We start from the raw sequence: 11,259 nt of genomic DNA on the forward strand, positions 1-11,259 counted from the left end.
CTCGCCATGTCCACCTGCCCTGGTCATCATCACATTCACCATCACCCACTCACCATGACGGCGCCAGGAAGGCTCCTTGCGTCGGGTGAGCTAAGCAGTTCTTGCAGTTGCTGACTCCAGGTGTGCAGGGTGACGTGTACTTAAGTCGTCGCACCACTCTCGTGGCAGTCAAGGTGGTCCACGCCCCGAAGGACGGGGACGATCCACAGTTGAGACCACATAACGCCGCCCGCGAGGCGCGCCTCCTCGCCAGCCTCAGGCATCCTAATGTAAGCGGACCCGATCCAGCCACCGGAACGTTGCAGCTGCGGATTCAAATCGTTGAATCTGCAGCTCGTTCATCTAGTTGGGTTTGGAGCTCATGCAACTGGATGAATCTGTGATCAAATTACTTGGACTGCAACTGCCCCACGCTTAGAGCTGACGCCAGATCGTCACTCTCCTAGATTACACCTACGACGGCGCACACTACCTCACTCTCGAGGCGCTGCCACTACCTCTTCCCATCGTCATGTCCAACCGGGCAGCCTTCATGTCCGTCGCGCGCGGTCTCTTCTCCGCCCTTTCCTTCCTCCATTCCCGCGGGGTAGCTCATCGCGATATCAAGCCGGACAACGTCCTCCTCTCAGTCGAGGGGATACCAAAACTCATCGACTTTTCTACTGCCTGCACCGAGGGGGACAACTCGGTGTGCCAGGTTGGTACGGGGTATGTATTGAGTACTTGGAGGGGTTGACGACAGACCGTATCGCGCTCCTGAACTGCTTTTCGGGCCGCATAGGTATGACGCGCGAGCGCTGGATCTGTGGGCGACGGGGGCGACGCTGGCCGAGTTTTACCTCCCGCGCCCAGGAGGGAGTGCTCTGAACCATAGGCAGTCTGCCAGTTCGGAAGGAGGCAGCTCTGCAGACTCCAGCAGCTCGATAAGCAGTCCTGGCATCTCGGACGATGGTACGGCCCTCTTCAACGCGGCGTTTGGCGACCTTGGGCTAGCAGGCAGCATATTCAGCCTTTTGGGTGCGCCAATATCTGAGACGTGGCCTGTGAGTCTCTAGTCCTCCTTCATCTGATTGCAGTCATTCACGACCCTCCCCGATGCCGACAAGATACATTTCGACCCAAAGGCCGCAAAGGACATTGGGAGCGTGCTGCACGCCCCCGAGGGCGCATTACGTATCCTCGAAGCTGTACTCCGGCTCGATCCGGCACAGCGGGTCAGCGCGGAGACTGTGCTTCTCATGATGAACGAGGATGGCGACGGCGTGCTGGACGAGATCAAGGAACGCGCGATGTCGGAGTGGGAGAAGATGGAGCAGTTCCTTGAGACAGGGGAGCAGTGGCTGGGGAGATATACCTGAGGTACTGGGACCGCATCACGGTTCGTCACGCCACGTCGCCAGCTCGTACTCGGTACTGGATGCGCATCCAACGGAAGTTGCATGGGCAACCGAACCGCTGCCACGTCCTCGGCCAGCACCGTCTCCCGCCCATCGCAGATGCCACCTCCCGGATCCGATGGGACCAGCGCCATGGAATCGTGATTGGCGGGGGTGGGCCGTGCCATTAGCCTTGGTGACTTTACGATGTCATTCGTTGCGATGCGGTGTATGTGGGCCGCGTAAGCGAGGCCTGTTGGGCGTTGAGAAGATGGGCGTTGAGAAGCACGACAGGTGAAGTCCCCGGCCAGAGTGAGGCGAGAGCGTGGCTTGGAAGCGACTACCGACTCCATGGCGAGTCGATCCGGTGCCGGGCCGTTGTCCGCCTGTCAGCCGAAACATCCAGAGTGACGCCACCCAAATCCAACCATGTCAATCAACGGCAACGGCCTCATCCCAGCCAGCCCCACTAGTTGCCAACCCAGCACCCACTCTCGTTAATACTTCATGCACGATAGCCACAGAACAATACAATCATACACTTGCACCACTGGAGCTCGGGGCCGCCTGGCTTGGACACAGGAGATGTGGGTTGGGAATGAAAATCGCGAGTCGGGTCGGCTCCGAGCCAGCTGGTGGCGACCAGAGTGGATGCGGGAGCCCTTACTCCGACAGCTCCTCGAAACCGAGCTCTCCGAACGTGTTCTCTGATGCGTACATGATGTACAGGAACCCGTCCTCGTCCCTGCTGTCAGTTGCTAGGCTAGAATTGGCAACTCACTTGTGCTCCTCGTAGATGGCGCTCATGAGCGCAGCAGTGGGCGGGAGGATGTCGTCGACGAAGATGAAGATGGCCTTCTCAGGAGAGAGCTTGATCCGCTTGCTGCGCGTCAGTTCCCATGTCCCCTGTACACCACCTACCGGATCACGTAGACGAACTGGCCGACGGTGAGGTCTGCTGGCACAAGGTACTTCTTCTTGTCGATGGTGGGGATATCGCTCTTCTCGACCTTCTCGCAGATGACCGGAATGCGGTCCGAGTACTTCTGGCGGATACGCTCGGCCTCAGCCTTGCGCTTGTCTGATAGGGCAAAGTCGACGTGGGGCAACACGATCGTGAGGGTTGAGGGAAAGCGAATGGGGTTGGCGCGGATATGGCCGACGCATGGTGACGCGTCGATAACGGTCGCGCAGATGTGGTGAATGGGCGTGATTGACAGAGTAATGGAGCGGGAGCGGGGATGGTGGTGTCACGAAGTCGGGATGATGGCGGAAGGAAGACGATCGCGTCAGCACCTACGCACAAACGTCACTGGAACGTACCGAAGGGGTGCTCGTCCTTGAACTTGGAGCGGACCATTGTTAGAGATGTGTGGGTATCAAAGGACTGCGAGGCGGGGGACTGTGTTGATAACGATGAATGGATGATGGAGTGGAGAGTAGAGAGAGACAGATAGAGCAAAGTGAGTGGGGTGGTGGCAAGGGAGTGATGGTAGATGGGTAGACAGGGCAGGGGTGGTGACCAAAGTACGTCAGCTGGATGGACGGGTTTAAGGGGCAGGGTGGCAAAGCCAAGTGGAGGTGAGTGACAGGGTGAAGTCGAAGTTGATGTTGATGACTTACGCGTCAAAGCGTCGCTCAAGTAAGAGGGTAGAAGTGACGAAGAGGTTGAGAGTGATGAAGAGGAGGAGGGCTAAGATGGATCCCAAGTGGTTGATGCAACACCAACAAGGATCCGTGCTTCTTAGGTCGACCTGAATGGGTAGGGAGGGGGATTGTGGTCTGAGCACCGCGTTGGAGTTGGTGGAATGGTGCCTTACCTCATTCTAATGACCCAAACAAGTACCAATAACAACGATAAGGTCCTCCATGGTCGCCTTACGCTGGGTGGCAAACAAACGTGGGTTTGATTCCGTTCAGAAGACGTGTCTCTTTGGCAGGTCCACATGGAATGTAATCACGTGACTAACCGGGGTTAGCAGTCGAGGTGGTTGTGGCAATTTGCACCACGTCATTGCTGGTGGAAGTACTAGATCGGTAGCTCACCAGATCGCGAGATACGAGATGAATGTTATCACAGCTGTCCAAGCAACTCATTTTCGTGCCGAACGAGATTGGTGGCACTCTGAACTTCTGAAACTTTTGCTTCAAATCAGTCTCGTGGAGCACAAGACTGATTTGAACAGCGGCTGGGCTTGCAAATAATTCCATAGCTCGACGGGGCAACTGGCACCTCAGGCTGTGGCATACAAACGGCTCCATTCCACAGTATCATTCCCACACCAAGAATTCCGTCTCGGGGACGGATGTCGTATCTGCCTGATTGATGAGTCCATTTGCGGAATGACGTTGGATTGCGTCGAAGCGGCGGAAGAGGAAGGTCGGTGACGTACCCACATCGCTGGAAAAATTACCAGCAAGCAACGTTTGGAGTTCGCAGCTTGGCAGGAGTGGTGTGGAGGTGGGCAAAAGCTGAGGTTAAGTTGGATCCGAGCGGTTGTCAGTTTACGGCTGTAGTTTACGATCTGATGCTTGGTGAGCTGGCGAGGATAGTGAGACATGACGACCGCCAAGCCCATCTCGGATGCACGCTGTATCCCACGTTCGAATTCTCTCGAGAGCTTGAAAGAAGGAACGTTGTCAGTGTGGCCAGTCTGGTAGTGCGTGCCATGTCATATGTCATTATTGCATTCCGCTACAGCCGCCCTATCCTGTGCCTGGCGCCTCCACGCCGCATAGAGTTCAGTGTTGGCGCGGGTGCAAGGACTCCCAAGAATGCCAAGGCAGCCTGTAGCAATTCATTTTGCAGACTGGCATCCAATGAGGCAATTGGGTATATCGCCAAGAGGTACTTGTATCTGCCAAGCATTGTCCAGGCATTGCGGGTGTAACAGTTCCGGAGGTACCCATGGTTGGATACAATGGGAGGGAGAGCCTGACGACGATATGTGGACGGGGAAGGATATGTGGATAGACGTGGGTCTATCCACTGTGTGGGTGGGATTGATGAGACTGGAGTGGTGTCTGCCCATGTATCGATCGAGAGTCAACGGAGTTGCCGGGCAGCTGTGAGCAGATTGAGTAGTTAATGTGAATGCGCAGCGAAGTGATGATGACGAATATCGAGCTATGCAGTAAAATCGAGCAAGGGTTGGCGTTCCGGCGTCTTGGGGATGGAGGGATTGAGCCGGTGGCTTGTGGCCGGTGGCCGGTGGCCAGTGGAAAATTGGACGCCTCTGGGATTAGACTTGCAAGGCCAGGTGGGATCGTCAGAGAGGGGTCGCTTGGAGGCATCCAAAGTTGTGGCTGGCTGTGCCGCTGCAGGCACGGCAGTGTCGTCATGACTGGAAGTAGCTTGGTGGTTTGGTAGGAGGGATACCAAGTGGTCTATTGCATTAATTGCCTTGTGACGAGAGCTAGGAGAGACGGATTGGATTGTGTGAACAAGGTTTTGAGGATGTAACAAGGTGGGCAGGTGTAGAAGAGCGACGAGGCCACGACGGTTTGGTCGGCTTGGTCGGCTATGAAAATTGTTGGCAGGGTAAGGCGGGGGAATAAAGTAATCCAAGTACTTCAAGTTACCCAAAAGTGGTAATCCAACCAGACTACAGTAGAGTTAAGTGTCAGCCGCGGCTTTCTGACGGTTTTGCATTTCCTGAAGTCGCAGCTCGTTCAGGTAATTCCGGTCATTCAGGTAATGAGCGCACAATGATGCGACGATCACAACAGACTGCGCAAACTTCAGGGACCAGGCTCAACACCTGGTTTGGAGCATGGGAACGGTCTGAATATCTTAGTGTTATGAGTTGGGTTTAATCGTTTGGGTCAGAAACTGCATGACTTATCCACCCACCTAGAAAACCAAGTGGATAGGGTAAAATAAGGGGACTGTATTGAGCATATAGTAGGTATTCAAACAGGAGCGCCCAGGATCCCAGGATCCCAAAGAGCCAAGGAGGGAACCAGCGTGACGTTATGTCGTATCCTACACATCTGGTTACCCCTTGTGGCCCTAATGTGCCGCAGTTACGTTCCGATGGCACATGTATGCCTGTGCTGGTGCTGTCTGACAGACTTGTCTGTGTCGAATCCGACTGCACTGCTGTAGCGGTAGTGATATAATGGCTGGGTATTGAAAGTGATAGGCAAGGAGGCAGCGAGGCAGAGAGAGAGAGCAAGCGGAAGAGGGTTGATGTTTTGGGTTGAGGCCGAGGATGCCAAGGCGTACCTTGAGTGTCTGGCATGGCTGGAGCTCTTTTCTGCGGGTATCAAAGACTCTACTGGCTCTCCAGATCTCCATGTCTCCAAAACGCTCCAAATCCTCCAAAGCTCCAAAGCCTATCGAGCCTTAGGGTCTTTAATCAGAGACAGGGTACCCATTTACCCACAGACTTTTATGGTCATGCGTTGGCTAGGCCCTTCACCAGAGGCCAAAGGCCAGAGGGACCCCGTACCCCGGTTCCAAAGGGTCAGAGGGGTAAGAAGGTACATGTAGGCCTTACGTTTTACGTTCCTGTGGTCATTTGCATCATCCATGCGATCATCCAAGCTATCCAAGGGCCCAAATCAAGGACCTTGGGGGGTTTACGCCAAGCCCAGCCATGCAGTCATCCAAATGATTTGTAGTAGAATCAGAGGCACAACGACTGGTCTACTCTGTTGTGAATCATGACATGGCTCAGGTATGAGGCGGTAAATGCGGTAAAGGTGCAACAACCCCCCACTCGCAGTCTATCCGACTTTGCACCAGGCAACCACTAGCCACTGAAACCAAACCACAAGCACTACTACAACCACCATTCAGACCGTCCAGCCCATCTACTCCTTTACAACCAATCTCGCTTGTCCTTCCTTCACCATCACAACTCGATTCCATAACGTTCCCACATTCTTCAGCATCATTCTCCCTCTGATCTCACTTTTCATTTCCTTACATCTGCCGCCACCTCATCATCCAAAACCGCGATCCGACTACCCTCACATATCCGGCACATATCCTCATCGACCAGTCCCTGTATTGCAAAAGTCCTTTTTCGGTCTCGGCGTCCACGAGTCTGGTCTGTGTAACGGCTGTATCTCTTGCAAGTGCAACGCTCTACTTGCTACAACACGCACTTGGTTCGGCCTGAGCTCCAGGCGACAAGGTTGTGACGCTCCCCGCCCTTCCCCATCGTTTCGGATTTCTTCCCCCCCCCCTCCTTCCCACTTGGGCCCGCGCACATCACATCAACTCTCATTCACCTAAAGGTCTGGGTCCCTCTCACGGATCTCGCACAGCAATATCTGTTCAATCAAACATCAATCTCCCCTTCACTCAAAGGTCCCAAAGGCCCCGAAGATCAACCCTGGTCCGCACACCCTCGCGCACCATCTCGCCCCGAATCACTCGGTTCTTTCCTGAAACCCAGACTCTTAACGTGCTCGACTTGACCAACTGTCTACAGTGTCACTTGTGCACCATCCTCATCTTTGCTCCAGGCATCCGACAACTACCAAGGAACGCCGAACATCTTCCTCGGCCTGGAAATACCCCTCGCCAAGTATCTGTGCCCTACACGTCCTTTGACGCAGTTGACTGCGCCTTGCCAATTCGCCACTTCTAACTCCCGCGATCTGAGTACGAGGGCTCGACGTCAGTCTCCGATCCACTACTCCTCACCCGTTTGGATCTGGCCTCGCCCGTCTAAAAGCTGGTTCGGCCCTATTTGATCAACCATTTCTCTCCTCTCTCCCACCCACCGGCCATGCCTCTCTCCTTACGCCGCAAGGGCAGCATCACCTCGTTATTTAGTGGCAAGGGCCATCGCCGATCTCCATCCGAGTTGTCTATCAGCGCGATCAAGCCCGAAGTGACGCCCAACACCGCCGCCAAACGATCCAGCGCCGTGCCGTTGGCGCTCACACCGTTGAATGACGTGGGGCACTCCAAAGCCCGCCCACCACCTTCCGCGTTCCGCGGTGTTCGGCCAGCGCCTCCGAGCCCCAATCCTAAGGGCAAGGAACGCGCTATGGCAACTCCAGCGGCACCCATCCAGTCCCGGCCCGGACGCGCACATTGGGTCGTCGACTCGTTCGAGACACATCGCGGCACCCAGATCTGGTCCCAACAAAGTCGAGTTATCCTCGTTGTTGGCGGTGAGTTGTAAACGGCGTGGCGAGTGCGAACATTTAGCTGACGCGACCTCCCGATGTGCACGCACATTTCCGATGCGTCCAAACTCACCATCTGATATCACACACAGAGCCAAGTCGTGCCGCGTTGGCACCCCTCCTTTACTCGCCAGTGTTTGCGGACACTCTAGTCTTGGTGGGATCGCTCGAACCGATCCCTGAGATTGAGCTTCTCAACTCGCCGTCGCACCTCCTCCACTCGGATCCCATCTATCCTACGGTCCAGCCATTCCAGCCACCGTCTTCGGCTGTTGCGGAAGCTACTCATCCAGTGACGGTCGTCCTGCAATACGGAGCCGCGCTTGCAGAGGCTCATCGTCGGGATATGGGTCAAACCTCGGCGGCGGGGCCTCGGTCACGTCGCGGATCGTCGACATCACTCAGCGGGTCCCAGACCCCGCCTGGGACTCCCCGATCGCGGCGTAGAATGTGGTCGTTTGGATCGAACACGCCTGCCGAGGCAGCAACTCCTTCCGTTTCCCGGCATGGATCAGCCCTCGACCTTTCTCGGATCGTCCCCGAGAGCACTCGTAGCGGCACGCCACCGATTGCTGGCGACAAGGAGCGTAAGGGTTCCCACAAGAGAACCCCGTCGCTGTTCAAGAAGGAACAGGTCGTCTCGGATGGCTCGCCCATTGACGCTGTCATCAACTTTATTCCTTTTGCCGACCCTCGCTTGGAACAACAGCGCGTTTTGCAGGCCATGCTCCAGAACACTGTCGTTTTAACCACTGCAGCTTTACCGATTCTTGCCACGGCCGTGACGACATCCAGTTTTACGGCACAGATCCCGATTACAGAGCTGTCGCCGTTGTCACTAATTCATATTGTACCTGTCGACGCTCCGCTCCAGCTACCCACTGTTATCGAACGATTCTTACTTCCTTTGCTCCCGACTATGGCCTGCAGAGTCCGTCGGCCGCTGTTCGGCTGCGTCACTGGGTACGGTGCGTGGCTGACTCCCACGACCGATCCTGGGAACGACGGCTCGTCTGGAGCGGAAACACTCCTGTTTGGTGGTGTTAGATGCCCCGGCCAGATTGCAGAGGCCGAGGGCGTCAAACCCCAAGCCATGCTCGCAGGCTGGGACCACTGTGTTGCGTCACCAGGCCTTCTTACCGAGGCGGTCGAGAGCATGAAGACGCCGCCGACTTTCTCCCGCCAGGCTTCACACTTGGCTCTGTCTGAGCTCCGCACCCAGCCGACACGCACAAGTGCACCCAGCAGCAGCCAGTCGATGATGTCTGTGGTATCTCCCGCTACCTCGTCTCCGCCGAGCTCGCCCAGTATCGCGTCATCTGGGAGCCTCCCTCCCCGCCCGGCGGCCGCACGCAGCCCCTCTCCGACCGCGGCTCTACAGGCCACAACGCCATCCAAGCAGGAGAGCAAGGGCGCTGTCTCTCCTCCGCAGGAGCCCCGACAGATCCAAGCAAAGACTCCGTCGCCTCCTCTCAAGGCGCGAGAGCCAGTTACTTGGAGAGACACGCCGACTATGCGGACAAGGCGCTCGACGACGCGACCAACGTCTGACGAGGTGCGGTCCAAGACACCCACACCTGACGAATACATCCGACCCGAGAGCGTGACGCCGAGAGCGACGTCTACCTTGACATCTTCCGAGAGGCCGTTCACTTCAAGATTCGATCCCCGTTACGCAGAGTTGGAGGCGAGGCACAAGGCGGAGGCTGAGGCGACTATGAAAGCCCAGGCCAAGGCAGCTCTCAGAGCGACTCTGACTTCTTCCTCGTCATCGCGGTCTACTCCACCTTTGCCCGATGGTGCGGCGCCACCGGCCGAGTTTGTGGGACACGATCGCCGTGCACGTGGTCCTTCTGGCCTTCGCAATGCGGTCACGGTACCGCCTAACAACTTGCAGTCATCACCGCCTACTCCCGAGCTGGATCCCAGTTCGTCGTCATGCTCGAGCAGCTCTGTACTCGAGCCGAGCTTTTCCGAGGAACGCAGCGGCAGCAGCGCACGGAGCAGCAAGCGCTCGTCATCGACGCCAGCGCATATGTCAGTATCGAAGCCCATCTCGGGCAGCATCAGCCGCAGGGGCTTGTCGGGCTTGACGGGGTTTACGAGCATCTTCAAGCGCCGGAGTGTCAAGGCCTAGCTTGCTTAGCAAGCTTGTAGAGAGTAGAGGAAGAGAGGAGGCATGGCTACCCATATCAACATATCAACGGACCCTTGCTGTGTCAATAGGGACATTGATCTCTTCGCATCGCACAGACACACGGCGATGGCCATCATAATCGTAATGCGACTAGTGCCACATGCAACATGCTGCAAAAACGAGTGTGGGAAGATGGGACGTTTGTGACATCACTTTGGGGTCGTCTGATCGTGAGCAAATTCAGATCGGGTGGCGCTGCGCCACTGCGTGTCCGTAATCGAATCGTATGGCAGATGAGACGCGAGGGGAGTAACGGTAGCGGTGCAATGTTCCGGATCGAGGTGGGAGTCGCACATGCACAGGGTGATAGTTACCAGGCACCGCGGCACCGGGGGGTTGCGTAGGTAGCTCTAGGGTAAGGGAGAACATGGTTGAGGTCTAGGGAAAACTATTAGGCGTGAAGTCTCGTGGAAACCACGCTCCATTCAGGCGTCCCAGGGCTTTGGGAAGTAATTGCTATTTGTAGGCGCGCATACGCGTTGGGGCGGTTGATGCGCGTGGAACTTGAAAGTGGTAAAAGGGTCATACCATGGGCCATGGGCCAACAGAGTGGCAAGCGTGGATCTATGCAGGTGGAGGTGGAGGAGGTGGGTGGTGCGTGGTGCTCTGGGGCGAGCTGGGAGCTGAGAGCTGACGAGACGCGGCGACAAGTGGCCTTGCAACCGGCATTCATAAACCCATCCAACCCTCCACATCCACGTCCATCCAATTCAAATCATCAATCATGTCTGCATTCGACAAGGCCGTCGCTATCGTCAAGGCTCTCCCCGCCGACGGGCCCACCAAGCCCACCCAGGACCAGCAGCTCGAGTTCTACGGTCTGTTCAAGCAGGCTAACGAGGGCGACTGCACTGGTCCTGCGCCTGGTGAGTGGTGTCCGCTGTGCGCAGTTGCCTGCTTTGAGGGGATGGGTGCATGTGCTGGGGTGTGCTGCTGGCCCACTCTCCGCCCTGGCCCTCTGCCCTCCGCCCATTGCTCTGGGATCTCATGCCGCTCCCCCCGATCGCGCTAACTCCAGGCGCCTTCAACTTCACCGCCAAGTACAAGTACAACGCGTGGAAGAAGCTCGAGGGCATGTCCAAGGACGATGCCAAGGCCAAGTACGTCGCCCTCCTCAAGTCTGTGAGTATTCCTCTTCCTGTCTGTCGGATCGTGGGACACGGCACGCATGCCCCACAGTTCTGTCCAGGTGCCCCATTCCCCGGCGCGCACGGACCTCTATGTCTGGAGCTAACACCAGATGCTTGAGAAGGCCGACGACGCCGACTCGAAGAAGGCGCTCGAGGAGCTGTGTGAGTTTTAGGCCTTGCGCAAGTCGTAACTGACCCCAGCCGCTTAGATGTACTGTTGAGATGTCAGATGATCAGGTTATACAGACGGTGCACTACTCATGACACTGACGCTGCTGACTGACGGGAAGAGACTGGGGTTGAGGGTGCTGGGAAGGGAGCACACGACACAAGACGCTCTTGGCGTCAGAGGGCGGCGCATGCTGTGCACTAGTGAAACAGTGACACGCAACGACTTGTGCAAAGG

The 11,259-nt window shown here is 56.5% G+C and overlaps 4 protein-coding genes across 4 annotated transcripts; 3 read left to right on the plus strand and 1 right to left on the minus strand.

Moving 5' to 3' along the window:
- Positions 1 to 54: 54 nt before the first annotated feature.
- Positions 55 to 1,358, plus strand: CcaverHIS019_0505100 (uncharacterized protein; the record flags this gene model as incomplete). Its single annotated transcript, XM_060601676.1, has 6 exons — positions 55 to 85; positions 121 to 269; positions 431 to 701; positions 743 to 805; positions 910 to 1,043; positions 1,077 to 1,358. 6 exons carry the CDS (start codon positions 55 to 57, stop codon positions 1,356 to 1,358), a joined length of 930 nt encoding a protein of 309 aa, XP_060458147.1.
- Positions 1,359 to 2,039: 681 nt separating this feature from the next.
- On the minus strand, positions 2,040 to 2,736 carry ATG8 (uncharacterized protein; the record flags this gene model as incomplete). The annotated part of the gene is made up of 4 exons (XM_060601679.1): positions 2,040 to 2,121; positions 2,158 to 2,259; positions 2,298 to 2,457; positions 2,700 to 2,736. The coding sequence occupies 4 exons, from the start codon at positions 2,734 to 2,736 to the stop codon at positions 2,040 to 2,042; spliced, it is 381 nt and encodes a 126-aa protein (XP_060458148.1).
- A 4,384-nt stretch (positions 2,737 to 7,120) lies between these two features.
- Positions 7,121 to 9,663, plus strand: CcaverHIS019_0505120 (uncharacterized protein; the record flags this gene model as incomplete). The annotated part of the gene is made up of 2 exons (XM_060601680.1): positions 7,121 to 7,511; positions 7,619 to 9,663. The coding sequence occupies 2 exons, from the start codon at positions 7,121 to 7,123 to the stop codon at positions 9,661 to 9,663; spliced, it is 2,436 nt and encodes an 811-aa protein (XP_060458149.1).
- Positions 9,664 to 10,447: 784 nt separating this feature from the next.
- Positions 10,448 to 11,062, plus strand: ACB1 (uncharacterized protein; the record flags this gene model as incomplete). Its single annotated transcript, XM_060601681.1, has 4 exons — positions 10,448 to 10,589; positions 10,742 to 10,845; positions 10,964 to 11,015; positions 11,055 to 11,062. The coding sequence occupies 4 exons, from the start codon at positions 10,448 to 10,450 to the stop codon at positions 11,060 to 11,062; spliced, it is 306 nt and encodes a 101-aa protein (XP_060458150.1).
- Positions 11,063 to 11,259: the final 197 nt, after the last annotated feature.

The sequence above is a fragment of the Cutaneotrichosporon cavernicola genome (genome assembly GCF_030864355.1).
Source record: "Cutaneotrichosporon cavernicola HIS019 DNA, chromosome: 5".
NCBI classification, from domain to species: domain Eukaryota; kingdom Fungi; phylum Basidiomycota; class Tremellomycetes; order Trichosporonales; family Trichosporonaceae; genus Cutaneotrichosporon; species Cutaneotrichosporon cavernicola.